Source organism: Erithacus rubecula (genome assembly GCF_903797595.1).
Source record: "Erithacus rubecula genome assembly, chromosome: 3".
NCBI classification, from domain to species: domain Eukaryota; kingdom Metazoa; phylum Chordata; class Aves; order Passeriformes; family Muscicapidae; genus Erithacus; species Erithacus rubecula.
This window is the reverse complement of record NC_136689.1, coordinates 93,507,770-93,522,964: the sequence shown is the minus strand read 5'-3', so window position 1 is coordinate 93,522,964 and position 15,195 is coordinate 93,507,770. Positions and strand designations below refer to the sequence as shown.

The 15,195-nt window shown below is 34.8% G+C and overlaps 1 protein-coding gene across 1 annotated transcript in view; it reads left to right on the top strand.

Moving 5' to 3' along the window:
- DOK6 (docking protein 6) overlaps nt 1–15,195 on the top strand; it is a 241,340-nt gene that overhangs the window by 201,329 nt on the left and 24,816 nt on the right. Inside the window, exon 7 of the mRNA XM_079302963.1 lies at nt 14–131. Coding sequence (XP_079159089.1) covers nt 14–131 — 118 coding nt within the window. The remainder of the gene's footprint in view (nt 1–13; nt 132–15,195) is intronic.

Sequence of the window (15,195 nt, the reverse complement as noted above, 5' to 3'; positions counted from 1 at the left end):
CTTTGTCTTTTAGCTCCAGACCAGTCTGTCTGAACCAATGACTTTATCCAAGTCGATCTCACTTCCTCGTAGTGCATATTGGCATCACATCACCCGGCAGAACAGCGTTGGAGAAATCTACAGTTTACAAGGCAAGTTGCTTATGATTCCATATCCTTTAGCTTCTTTCCATTTCACCAGAATTCATGCAAATTGCTCTTTATTTGCACTGGTTATTTTCCCTCAATTTCATTTTATCAATTGTCAAGAACCTCAGCAGGATTCCCAAATTTACATTTCTTTTAGTCATTTTGTAAACTAATGGTGAAAATTATTTCCAGAATCACCACATAAAACTGGATAGACAATTTGGCTCAATGCAGCTTCTCAGTAGCTAATGAACGTCAGGTTGTTTTAGTATTTTCTACCAATGAGATGGGGCAAGTATTTGGGTAACCTCAGGGTGCCTAATTAAATCTACATAAAGTGACTATATGAGTTGCAAGATTAAAACAAAGTAATTCTAGGAAGAAGAGCTATTCTTGGTAAATTTGCTTGGCAAATCATATATGTGAACTGTTGACTCAACCAACTTGCAGGCCTTCAACAAATCATCTTCTTCTCTCTATGGTTTTCTTTCAGATGTTTAGATTTGCTTAAGCCTTTGAGTGCTATAATTAGCATAACTTGATGATGATGATTCACTCCTCTTAAGCTGAAATTGATTTGTATCTTTTAGGAAACTGAAATTATTGTTACATTTAAAGTGCAGACTTTTAAAAATAGCCTTTCATAAACATATCACTTTGTATTATTTTTAAAAGCCTTAAGGGTTTTGTTATACTTTTCTCTTAATAATCTGTGTGCATAAACAATTTACATTTAGATAGGAGATTAGAAACTGCTCCCAAACAAGAGTACCCAATGCAAGGTACATGACATATTTTCATGGAAATAAGTGAAATGCAGTATATAGATGAAGGACATTACATGTTTTGTTTTGTAAATTATCACATAAATTAAAACCAGCAGGTGAACTGCTCATTCCGTGGGTGAGTCATTAAAGGGGATAACATTTGTTTCCCATCTTTCTTCATGGAGCAAAGTTATTTTTTAATCATGATGATAGTCTTACATTTATATACCAATAATGGAAAAAAGAAAATAATCTTCCAGAAGATTATTGTACATCACCCTACAAATATTCACCATACCACTGATATTTTTCATGGACGCAATTTGTAGAGATGTTAGATTTCCTCTTCTAGTGCTCTTGATGTGTCTTCATCAGCAAGATAGTAAATGTGCTATATTCACTCTCTGCAATCTTTTCGTCCTTATAAATGGCCTTCAAAATACAGGAAAGCAAAACTTTATCTATAAAGTAATAATTAAAATATCTATACCTCCTAGCTGTGCAGGATTTAACATGTTGGAACTGTATTACTAAAAATGCAAGAATTTTATTTTCTGGAAGTATGCAGATTTTATTCACATTTCCACTGAAACATGGGACTAATAAATATTTCAGAACTTAACATTTTCATTTTTCCTACATATGGTATGATGACTGAAGCTTGAGAAAGTGTAGCTGATTTCAGGAGAGACTAAGTCAGTCTTACCAGTGGGCTAGAAGTGCATCCAGAAGACTCTGGTTGCAAAACTTTTCCATGTGAGACCGCCATTCATTATCTGTAATGAAAATCTCTTTGAACCTTCTGCTGAGATGACTAATTAAAAGCACTGAATTTGCACAGAAAGTGAAGCAAGTGCCAAGCACACCTTTCCCTCCTCATACCTTGTCATACCAATAGTCTGCACTGCAGGGTTGTCAAAGCATCAGCCCACAGGAGCTTTGTAGGTGTGGGTGGAAGGTGGGTAGCAAGGAAGCAGGTTGCAAGCATCCCTTCAATCCTCAGTAGAGCAGCCAGCTGAGAGGAGCTGGTGCAGAGGGAGAATCTCCTCTGAGCTCCAAAAGGTGAGAGGAGGCTCCAAAAGATACCTTCAGAGAGGAGACATTTTCTTTAGAGAAGGTCAGTTGAACTTAGTTCTGCACTTCATGGGTATTTATGACAAAGCTTTGAACCTTAGAGAAACAAGGTTCAAATTTGAAAATTCCCCACATACTTCTAAATATCTCACAAACTCTAAAGTGAAATAAGCAGAGTGGTGTCTACCTATTTCCAGGTACAATCAACATGAGAAGAGTAGCAGCCCAGCTCACTGCTACACACAAGTGTTTCCACAGTGGCAATTATTTCAAACTTGCTTTCTGAAGTGACTACAATTTAATTAATAACAGCTGGTGATGTATAAGGAGAAATGAATATGTGCTCATACTACCTTAGATAAATTGGCTCATTGGGAGTTATTTAGCAGTCAAATTTAACTTAATTAGTAGTGTGTGTTGATCTGATAATGAGTATGCTATGGAGTAAGAAGGTAGTGGGTTTTGTGATTTTTGGGTTTTTAAAACTACATTTCAGGGAAAAAAGACACTCCAATAAATGGGTGTTTGGTCTATTATGCTCCATTAGCCCATAAAAATACTTACATGTAAAGATCTGTAGAGATTAATAGACAGAACACTAGAGCTTAAGTAACACAGGTTGCACAAAATATTTGAAAATGAGATGGGTTAGTTTCTATTAATAATCCAAATATTGCCTTTATTTACAGTTCAGAAATTAAATAGTGTCCTTAAATATTTTTTATCAAAGAGAAATTTAACTAACAGAGGAAAAAAGAGCTCTACACCATTTTTGTGCATACAGGAGTATAACACACATGAATTGCATATTTTCATAATAGACATCTCTAAAAAATTTGAGCCCAACAGAAGATAAACATTCATTTATATGTTATGCTATCATACATCAAGATCTAAAAAATGATAAAAATGAGAAGCCAAGAGTAAACTTATTAAGTGAAATCATGGTTAAGAAGGAAAACATGTGAGAGCCATATAAACATGTAAAAAATACTCTGTATGTTCCCTTGTAATTCAGTGTTTATTATTAATACCTACCATGAAATTTAGCACCATTGCACAAGACATTAAAAACTGACTAACAAAACATGTGAGTTTTTTCACAACAAAATATATTAAGAAGAATTTGAGGTTTTTGTTTGGTTTTTTGTTTTTTTGTTTTTTCTTTTTATTTTGCATTTCGGGCTTTGAATTTGCTTAGAATGAAAAAAAAAAAAAAAAAACAAAAGATTGCAGACTGAATTTTTAGCTATCTGAAGAACTCTAGTTCTTGACCTTTAGAGTCTGGATGATATGAATGTTAAACACAGTCAGTTTGTATATTATTATATAAATAAGGCCAAATAGAATTTTGGTATTGAAACATTAATTTGCTCTTTGTATTGCAGTTATTGAAATCCCTGGGGAAATTATATTCAGAAATCTAATTACAGCCTGGCCTTTCTCCAAGAAATTCAAAATTAAGAAATGCTTTCAGCCACTCTTGTTGTGTTTGATCTGGTTTGTTCTCATTTTTGGACTTGGGTTTTGCCATCCATACTCAAAATAATGAACACCTACCTATGATGGCCATGCCACACATTCTATGAGGGTACTCATGTGAAGGACCATATATTTATATAAGAATTTTATCAGTAGCATCTTAAATGTTTCTTCCAAAAAGAGAACACTAAAGAGTTGTTTTGGGTTTTTCTCCACAGTATTGCTTATCACAATTTGCTTATAATGAATTTTATTTGCTCTGTTACAAATTATTACTACAATTTGTTGCAAACCTGTACCAAAGTAATCAAATTACATGGAAAAATACTAAGAAGCCTGCTAAGAGTGATATTTTTAAACTTTTAAACTAGTGAGGAATTTTGAGAAATAAAACTATCGTCTTCCATGAAACAGGACTTCATCTTGTAAGCTCATGCCAAAGCCATAACTAGACAGAAATAAAAAATGGCCCCAATGAAGACTGAAGGAGTTTTGTTGTTGATATACAATTATCTTTTGTATGTCACAATAAAAATGCAAGGAACATAAGCCTGGTTTTGCAAACCAAAATGGAGGGAAGCTGTGGTTCCTCTGTGGTCTTGGTAAGCAAGCCCACAATGCACATTGTCTTTTGTCTTGTTAGGTGACAACTCACCCTTCTTTTTTTTTTTTTTAATCTGTTTTAAGCAGAATAACATGTAGTGTTACGTACAAAACATTTCACCCATCTACATAGTTTTCCAGTCTTTTCAAAGTAGAAACTCTGATATGTCACTAAAAATAATCAGAGAATATTCAAGTTGCTAAATATTTAGAGGGGTTTGAATCATCCTGTTCAACCCTCCTTAAGATAATCCTGCAGAAATTTCTGATGTAGGCTTCTGCAGCTTTCTGCAAATTAAACTATGTAAAATGAATGGGAGAGCATTCGTCATTTTGGCATTTCCATTGTTTGTTCATATGCCCAGCAATAGAGTACAGAATCCATTTCCCCATCTAATCTTGGTGCCTGAACAATGTGAATAACACAAAATGTTAGAATATATCTGTTATATAAACCTGATTGCTCAGTAATTTCTCAGTAAGTGTCTACCAGCAGCTAAAGCTGAAATGCTTTATAGCCTTCCACATTCCCATTTCCTTTGCCGAATCTCATCAGGACCTTCACATTAGTAAATGAAGCCTGTAAAAATTGAGATATGAATAGAGGACACCTGAAACAAGATACTTACTGAGTAGAAACTGTGTAAGAGCTATATTATTTAAAATGCCTGTGTAACGTGGCTTCTCAAGTCTTATGCAGTAGATTTGATCCTTTCCTTCTGAGCTTTGAATTTCTGTGCTAAGTAGTGCATCACTGGACTGATTTTAAAATGGCATGGAAGTGGAATGTGTCTTACTCAGAAAGCAGTAAAGAACTTCATTTTGTTCAACAGGGATTGCTGCCTCTAACCAAGGCATTACTGACAAGCTCTAAAGAGTATTTTGACATATTCCCATTCATTCTGAAAAATCATTGCTGAGTTAAGAGGTTGTTGCAATTATAAGCCATGAAAAATAGAGGAAGGTGGAAAGCCAAAAACGATTAATAAAGCATATTTTGTTGTCAAATTCAGACCTCCTGATTTCATTTAAGGCAAATACTTTGATGTCCTTTCTCTTCAGTGAGATCACTTGTCAATGGGGTTGTTCTGTGCCAGACCAGAAAGCACAGAAGTCACTGTACTCTCTACTTAAAACTGGCAGCCCAAATGGTGCAAGGAGAGCAATTAAATATTGGCTGATTGCCTCCTCTTCCCTCCAAAACCCAACAAATGTAAGTTCTTCAGTGCAAACTACACAGATTCTTAGCTATAAATCTCTTCTCTTAGCTTCATGACTTCATAAATGCATGATGACAATAGCTTCAAACGCTATTAGCAAATTAGTGAGCTGCAGATCAGGCTTTGCCCCCAGCTTAATGTGACACCAGGAGTCTTTACTCTCACTTACCAGAGACTCGCTCGAGTTATGGTGCAGCCATTTGATCTCTCTGCTGTATTGTAAGATTCAAAGACCTCAGTGTGTCATGAGAGCTGCAGTGCAGTGAAAGAATGTGTGTACTGGCAGAATTGGCATAACCAGCTCCATGGATGCTTCCAGCTGCTACTGGATTGTCTGAAGAAGAATGATTTGCACCATTATATCAAAGAGAAAATTGAAATACTTGTCAAAGATCAATTTTGCAAAAATTACTTTTTTCTATTAAATTGTTTCACCAATAAATCCAGACTGCTTTAGCTATGACTATCTGATTTTGTGTTAAGTATGTTATCATGGTTAGAATCAAAAAGATTGTCAGTTCATTTTTTGTAATTTCAAACAAATTGAAATACTTTTATGCTGACAAATCACTCAAATTATTACTCAAACTCATGGATGATTAAACCCCCTTTAAGACAACTTGGGGTGAAGGGAAGCCTGCACACATGTGAAAAAAATACCTTGACAAAAAGATGTGTTTTCTTTAGTATTTCTTTGCAGGAACAGTTCATATTTATTTTTCTTTCATTAAATATTTTTATATAAAGCAAAAAAATATTATTGAAATTGACACTTCAGTAGAACATGTTCATTAAATGTTTTATAAACCAGAAACAATGTAAACTTGAAAATAGGCTGTGTAACAGGAAGAATGGGGGACTGTTAATGATACCAGTTTTGCCAGCTGCAACAAGTAAAGAATCCAGGCCCAAGTATGTCAAGTGCAATCGATTGTGTTCTACTTTAGTGGAAAAAAGATCCTCCCTTCATGTTCTAAACTTTATGACATAAAATAGGATCATATAAATGCATACTTAAGGGCTGGTTTAAATTGACGTAACATTGACCTAACTGACTCTTGTTTGGTTATTATGAAATTTTAAATATATATTTTTATAGAAGGGGCATCATAGGATTTCCAGTACATTAACCTTAAGTTAAAAAAAAAAAAAAAAAATCTTTTACATGTATCTCATTTTGCTAGCAAACAAAATCATGTGACAATATTTGTGGCACATGGCATATGGTCTGTTGCTAGTAAAGAACTATTTGTTTTCCTGGTAAGGCAAATTTAAGCACAAAGAATGCTCTAGTCAGTATGTTCAGTTTAATCAAGCCATAAGAATATGTTCTTTATAACTTCATAGTGCATTTGAGCTGTGCAGAACTGATTAAAAAATCATAGTATTATTCAGTAGAAACAAAAAAAATGTTCAAAAATCTTAGAATGTCTTTCATTCTCTATTTGTTATAAAAAGCCTTTTCATCTTGGTGAAGTTTTATATCCCGCCAACTTTTTATTTGATCAAAATGATACATTGTAAGAAACTAAGATAAGTTTCACAGAAGAATTATAAATAGCAAAGGAAATATCCTCCCAATGCAGAGTTATCAAGATTCCACCAAAGTAAAAGTTTATATTTTCAAAAGCTGAAGTCTGCAGCTCCTTGCAGTACTGTTTGAAGATTAGAAACAAGTTGGCTGTTTAGTTGCTGGATACTTGTTTATCCTTCAAAATTCTTTGTCAGTTTCCTTTTGGGGAATGGTTTTAATGAAAAGTTCATTTTTCCTGCATTTAAGAACAAATGGAATGTTCTGTTATAAATTTACAGGGGGGGAAATGCAATACCAGATTTGGAGAGAGATAAGAGCAAAAGGACTTGGTAGAAACCAGAGTTGCATGTTCTGGAATTTACATGTTAAATATCAAAACAGAGCGAAGATAAAATTATAAGATTCCTACTACTCTCTTGAATTATTCTATTTTTTACATTTTTGTTGGTAGGTCAAGTGTACATGCAGAGGGACAGTGCCATGGTGGTTTTCTCTGACCTGGTTGTAGTGTGTGTGACATAACACACTTAGTGTGGCTGTGTTCCCAGCAGTGTCCTGGTAGGAATTTCCACTGCAAGTACTAAGTTTCTTTTTTTCTCTCCAAACTCTGTTGAGTCTAATACAGCCACTGCAGGATGTTTCAAAGCTACTTGATATGAGTTGAATTGGTGCCACTTCCTTATAGTCACTATTATCATGCACTCAGGGTAAAACATCTTCTTTATCACTTGAAGATTTAGCTGAGAATTGTGCAAAGCCATTTTAAATTGTGTTTTCAACCTGAAAAAGAAACATGGCTAGTTAGTTATAGCTATACCACGTTTTATCTCTCCTGAATTAAATGTAATTAAAATATAATTTTTATCAGCCTTTTGGTTTCAGCTTCTGAGAAAAATACTCTTCTCCTGGCTTGCAACACTGCTCATTGTTTTTGCATTTCACTAATTAAGCATTTAAGCTAACAGCCTTATTCTTTGCTGAAATTCTGTAAAATTGTCATTACTGGGTATGGCTCTTCTCCATGGAAGTTAGTAAAAACTGTGTGAAGCAAGTTTTCATTTTTACCTCATTTTGCCACTTTTCCCCACATCTTCTAAAATAGATAACAAAATCTTCCTAATACTGATACACACATGCCAGAGTAGCACCTGTGTCTCCATACACTTGCCTGCCTTTTTGCTAAAACAAGAATGAGTTTTTGGGTTTTTTAGTAAGATTTCTGTATGCTGCATTATGGTTTCTAATGGGGGCTTGTCAGATTTCCTAGTTTCTTGTTTGAGGACGGATGACATCAAACCAGGAATGTAGGTATCCAAATGTGCTTTCTATTTCCTCTAAATATGTGGACATCCCAGGCTTTGGGAATATTCACAAGTAATGCTGTTGCTGAAAAATTGTTTCAGAGTCAGCTTATATGTGTTGAACCTTTTAATTTTAAAAATCCTATTCTCATGGTAATAGTTATAATGGAAGCATCAATTTAAATGATTAGTTGTTGACAGACTGTGGCCATTAATTTTTATTTGTTGTTATACTGTTCTGGGACACCTCAGCAGGTTTGCAGGGCTTCTGTTTATGAGGTGAAAGTCCTATCATCACCCAACATTTGATGTCACAGGCATTTTATGATGGAAAAGATAACTTGTTCTGGGTTAGGAAATGGAAATGTGTTTCATTCAGTCTTGTCAACTGTCTCATTATTCCCCATTCATCAGAGCAGGTATTTAATTCTGAGACATAGCTCAGCAGTTTTTCATCCCCTTCGTGCCTCTTGTAAAAACACTTGCCTCTGATCAAACGTGTGTGTTTTGGTTTAAATGTCAATCTGTTTCTGGAGAGTCTTGTTTTTCTCCTGTCACCATGTATCAACTAACACAACCCAATTTTAACAAGGGGGAAGGGCTGGGTCACAGGCAGAAAATGCCAGACATTATCTGTACCAGTGTGTCATTGTTCACTCCTAATATGTCCTGGTTTTCATGCACTAGTCATTTTTACTCTCCAGGATACCAATGAGATCCCTTCTCAATGCCTCTGGCTGCAACATTTCTGTAACTTCTAGGCCACAGATCTTCTCTTCATCTAGTGTAAGAATGAGGAAAAGCCATTTTTCTTGAGCTTTTTTTATCATTTTGTACCTGATTTCCTGGCCAGCATTTCAAAGCAGAGAATTTCTCTATCTTATGCTCATCTGGATCACCTCAAGATCCCTCTTAACATATTCTTTTTGCCTTAGTTGTACTCCAGATTTGTCTAGAACTGTGGCATCAGTCATGTTTTTCAATGGTGTTTATCATGCAGTAAAACACTAAAGAGGGCGACACTTTAAGCTTCTGTCTTAGTAGTGTGACTTGTTTTTTGCCTAGGTTGCAGTAAGCAGGAATCTTGCCAGGGACATGAATGACATGCTAGTGCATAGCTACTATGAAATGTGAAAATATAGAGAACTTGAATAGTATCATTGCTATGAATATAAGATGCTTATTCATTTTGTTTATTTAAATATTCAAAACCATGCGAGATATAAAAGAAACCTTCCTAACTAGACAAGAAAGAGAAGTTAGGTTGTTGTTAAGGCATTGGTCCTCAGCTGTTGCAAGTCATCCTTGCTCATGAAAGAAAGCGCAGCCAAATTCTGCAGACCTTACAAGATGAAAACTTTCTCTATAACTCATGTCCACAAGCACTGTAGCATAAACAGAACCCCCAGTTCTGAGCATTTCTTCAGTGGCCCACGTAATCATGTAAAACCTTTTTGATGGAAGTTATGGATCTCAATCCATTTTATGTGATACAATATCTGCACATTTGCTTTGGCCTTAAAAATTATCTTTATGAAAGACATTTCTTTTTCTTACTTTTTTACACCAGTGATGTTAGACCAAAAAAAATTGACAATATCTTTGCAGCTGTGGAAATAGTTAAATGGTTTAAGAAAGCCTTCTCAGTACCATCACACAGCATGAAATTTTCCCAATATATAGCACTGCAGTATAGGTTAATAACTAGATAATGGGTCTATACCTTTAGACTATCAGTAAAGCAATATTCAGCCTCAACAGTAGGGGAGTCATGATGCCCTTATCTCCCTGAAAACAGCCCCCAGTCAGTAGGAGCCAAATCAAGTGAGTTGCTGCTTAAAGCTATTTTTCATCCTGAAGTGATAGATAGAATCAGATTTGAACCCTGTTTTTGCTGACCTCAGAGGAGTAAATTACCTTCTAGTTTGAGGCAGCATGACTCACTGTCTGACTGTTTACACAGCACTTGCAGTTTTCACCTACCTGGGAAGGAATCATTGAAATCTGGCAATTATTGTGGCATCTCTCATCTGACAACCAAGCACTGGTCTCCAACTAAGATGCTACAGTTTATGTACCTACCCTTTGAAATCTGGTCTTTCTCTAAGTGGCCACTAAAACTATCAACACAGAGGTTTGGGGTTTTTCTCAGAGACTTTTTCTGGGACAAAGTTATTCAGAATTAGTTCATAGCATTTTGTCTGAAATGGAGATACTTATATGCATTTTGCTGACACATATATACTTAGAGGACTTTTTATTTTTCCAGATAGTTACAGTTGGGGTGGGGAGTTGTCTGGAGTTTTATTAACAGAAACAGAATACAAAGCTCATGGATATAAGTGTACCAGTCATCACATGTCTCCCCAAACATCTTATAGAAAAATATCATACAAAAATGTTAACAGGATTTTTTAAACCTTGAAAACCTTTATAAGACATTACATAGATCGAAATTCAATGTATAATAATAGATAAAATTTGAGTTTCATATATTATTACACTACTTTTGGATAAATTATTGTAGCAAAGATGTTATTTCAACATGAAATCTTTTCTAAACTGTATAGCTGAAATACCTCTAGATGTGCTAAACCCTGCATGCGTTCATTATATGTCTTGTAAATTATATTCAGTTCTAAATGTCTGCAGACTTAAATAACACACATCCAGGAACTTTTCCTCACAAAAATGAACATTAGATCAAAAATATTATTCTGTCAAAACTGGACTTAAACAGAAAGCCATGCTACCTATTGAATTATCACATATGTTTATTTTTGTAAAGTATATAACCATGTACAGCATCTCATAAATCTCCTTACACTGTCTGTGTGACACATTCATCTTTTTGAGTTGCTCAATGAAGGTTATATTGCTGTTGAAATATTTTATCAATTCTTGTCTGTGTAACATTGTTTTCATTTCTCATAGATCATACAAGATTATTATTCCCTATTATTCAGGTGTCTCTGGTATACAAATAGTTGGTGACAATTAGGTCCAGTATTCTTGATCATGTGTCAGAAAAAATGAGTGCAAGATCCCAATCTGTTCTAGGTCTTCATAGCTTTGCCAAAGAGACCTCCAAGTGTTTTTGCTGAAGAAATACATATTTTTTATGCCCACTCTACATAACATATCAAAAGTCTTTATGTCATTGCAGTTATTATTATGTACTTGTAAGATCTGATATCATAAAGTCAGTGGTTCATAGTTACCATTTTAGTGTGCTAAAAGTGGTTTTCATTTGAAACTCCTTACCATTCTAAAGTTTTCTTTGCTTAGCAGATGTTTTGTTTTTTATCCCAAGCTGACTTCATATTTTTTATGTTGGCATTACGGCCATGTGCAAAACAATATCACTAGTGTCTACTGTGCATTAAATCTAGTGTCTTCTCAAAGTGCAATAGACATATTTATTGCCACATGATAAGTGGAAGCTTCTTTCCTGAGGACAGGCACTTTGAACAGAAAGACATAAAGGAGCAGTTTCTGACCTGGATGATCACAATGGAAGAATTATGGTTACCACACAATTGCATCATTACACCAACATGTAGATGCCTTTGACAAGTTTTCCAGAAGGTGATAAGCAATTCAGGTCTTTCATATTCACTATGACCATCAGTACACTGAAAAGTGAAGTGAAGGGCAAGAAGAAAGTCTGTCTAGCAGCCCACATTCAGTGGTGTTAATGAGTGTTGTTAAGTTGAAAGCCTTTGTATCTTCAAGTTTTAATTCAATGAAAGATTTTTGTGTCTGGATTTTTTACTTGCTCATTTGTAAAAGGAGAAAAATCCCTTCATGGATTTTGATGAACAGCTTAGACATATAATTTATTATAAGTAGTAGCAGTCCTGATTAGGATGTTGCTTTGTTTCCTTATGATCATCTTGATGTATGGAGTAGGACAATTGTGATTTGACAGATCATCAAGGCCAGTTTGAAAGTGCTACTGCTTAAAAAGAAATGTCATGGCTCTGTGATTCAGAATGCTGAGCTGGGACATACTCATTGAAATAGTTCACATTTGTTCAAATATTTTGATAGGTAGCTTTGTGAAGGCAAACTTTATGCCAAGTTAGGCTTTCTTTGAACATAATAGCAAATCAGGCATTGTGTGGTCTCCAGTTGCTGGCATAGTGCTGGGTTAAGGCCAGCATGAACACCCTGCTGTGTGTTCTCACCTGCTCACTGTAAACAAAGCTCATATTCTGAGGCCTGATCTACATTCAGTCTGTGTGATCAACTCAGAGGTACCATAGCACCATGACCCAAATCCCCATTTTGAATTTTTCCCCTTGCTGTGGCAGCTGTGAGGCTTGGGTCAGTGTTCAACACTGAGACCTCCAGCAGGGATGCAAGAGCCAACACACAAGTTTTGGAATAAAAATGTAATTGGATCCTGGCTCTGAACCAATCTAACGTTTAAATTGGCCTAAATCAGTCAGTCTACCTTCCACATGCAGATTACTGCTTCCTCAGTATTGCAGGGGGTATATTTCCTTGGGATGCTGGAAGCTTTAAGTCCTTAAATAAAGGCAGCACTGATACTGATATGGTTATAGCAGTTCATGCAAGCTGAAGGTGTGACTCCTGGGAAAGCAGATAAGTGCCCTGAATTAACACCAGCTATGAGAATAGTGTTGGTACAGGAATACTTTAAATATTGCTGCAAAGCTCTCACTCCTTCTCGAGACCCTGTGTCTCAGCAAAGGCTTCATAAAACAATATGAGTAGTTCCAAATACCCATACCTATGGGGAACTTTTAACAGACCATGTCCTTGAAACTCCAAACATTTTAAAAATTTTGTGGGATTTTTTTTTTTTCTTTAATTAGGACTTTCTATGATAACATTTCTTTCTCGGTTCTCTTATGTGGTGAAGCAGGATCACTGAACTGGCACAGACATAAAACAGTTTCTCGTATTATGGAAGAGAGTGGTATATATGCTCCCATGGAAATTCTTTGGTATAGCTTTTTTATCTCTGAAATGAGGTGGGTTTTTTTTTCCTCACTGAGAAACAGGATGATTTGGAAAAATATTATGCATAACCACAACTGTATTTTTTTCTACATGAGTGAGATAAAGGGTGTTATTCATTAAACATTCCTAATGTCTGATTCTGAAACCAATCAAATAATTACTATTTAATTTCTTATCACAATTACTTAGATTATGGTTAATATTAATTGTTTTGCTGTTTCATTTTTACTACTAACACTTCTTTCACTAATGTGAAATCTCAGTTTCATCATTTTACTTGAAAACCTGTTTCCTTTCAAGAAGCCAGAAATAGACAGAAAATAACAGATACCTTAGGGTAGCAGGGCGGGAGAGAAAGGATGTTATCTGAGATTCTTATCAGAAAGGTCAATTTTCAGAAAGTGAATAATCAATATTGTTGTGTGTCCCTCCCACTAAAGCTGTGTGCCAGGATTTAAGCTTGTTTTAAATAGCTGCTGTATTTTCATGGCTGGAGATTTTCAGTTTGGTCTTGAACATGAGCATTTTAGGAGAAAAAGGAAATGATTAAAGTCTTCCCTTTCCTGATTATCAACGACTTAAATACAACACATTGTACCTACAGCTTATCTTATAGATGCTAACAATGAGCAACTTTACTTTTTGATCATATTGTAGCAGGGCTCCATAGTCTCTTGTTTATTTGACCTAGGGGAGGGAGTTTAATATCACAGACTCTTGAAATCCTATGGAAAATAAAGAGGGAAAAAGATGAGGTTTTATTTTATAGTGGCTCAAAAAAAAAAAAGAAGCATCTTGTTCTCTGCCCTGGAATGTTAATAAAAGCACTGTAGTGACAATAACACAGCCTTTTCCAGGATGGAAGGAACAGAAACTTATGTTCTGCCTTCTGGCGAGAACAATGGTGAGGCACTTTATCTGTCAAATCTATCTGTATGTGCAATAGAAACATGGTATCTGTGTACTGGAATGGGGGAAATTTAATTTAACAGCTTTACAAACCAAAAATGAAGTAAACAGAAAACATATTCCAGAGTATATGTGTAGATTTTAGGAAAAGGAAGAACATCAGAAATGGTCATTTTATATCCATTATCTAAATATTAATTAGTTTTTTAATGTGAGTATATAATATAGATGTTGCCCAAAGAAGAAATTGGCTTTTTTAAGACACTAATTAATGGATCAATTTTGATAGAAGTTTTTGCATATTAAAAACTATTATGGTATCTATTCCAGTAAATTAGAATATTAAATACAAATTTTCCAAATTGTTTGGGAAACCTTACTTTATTACCTTGATATGAGATAGTGGTAACAGGTAATATCACACTTCCAAATATTTTGAGAAGTACAGTCACTGAAATCCAATAATTTAACACACTGTCGGCATTTGAAAATTATATTACTTTTCTAAAATGTTTTATTTCAGAGAAAAAAATCTAGGAAAAGGGTTTTTTTATTAGCATCATTTGATTTGTTGACTCAAAATTAATTTATTAATTTTAAAAATATAATAAATTTAATAAACTGTACGAAAATTTACTCAAAACTGCTCTTTAGCTTGGGAAACTTTGTGTGATATGCATCTGTTCATAACCTTATTTGCTCACAGGCATGCATAAACGAACTCAATTCTGCATCTGTTTTTGATTAGACTTATATTGCATTGTTACCTTGCTTGGTAAAATAGGAGAATACATGTATGAGTGGTCTCATAATTTTACTTTGATTTCATTCACATTTTTTGTCTTGCATTTCTTCTAGCAACAACAATCAAAACCAATTTTAGCCCTCTGTACAGATGGATATACTTAGTCTTTTGTTAGTATATTTTCTGGTGATATCTGCTTTGTTATTTTCAGGATTGCATTTAACATGCCAAGGAGATTAAGCACTTTTATCAGACAAGAGCAACTAACTGTGTCTGTGAACAAATTACCTTATCTGTAATCATTCTTAAAGGATTAGATCACACGCATAGATTTTAGTGAACATCTGGATCATTAATCAGCTTTGGTTTAAATACTTTCATTATTTTATTTTCTGCTTGAAATTTCCAAGCAAAAAGGAGAAAAAGTCATACTGACCTTC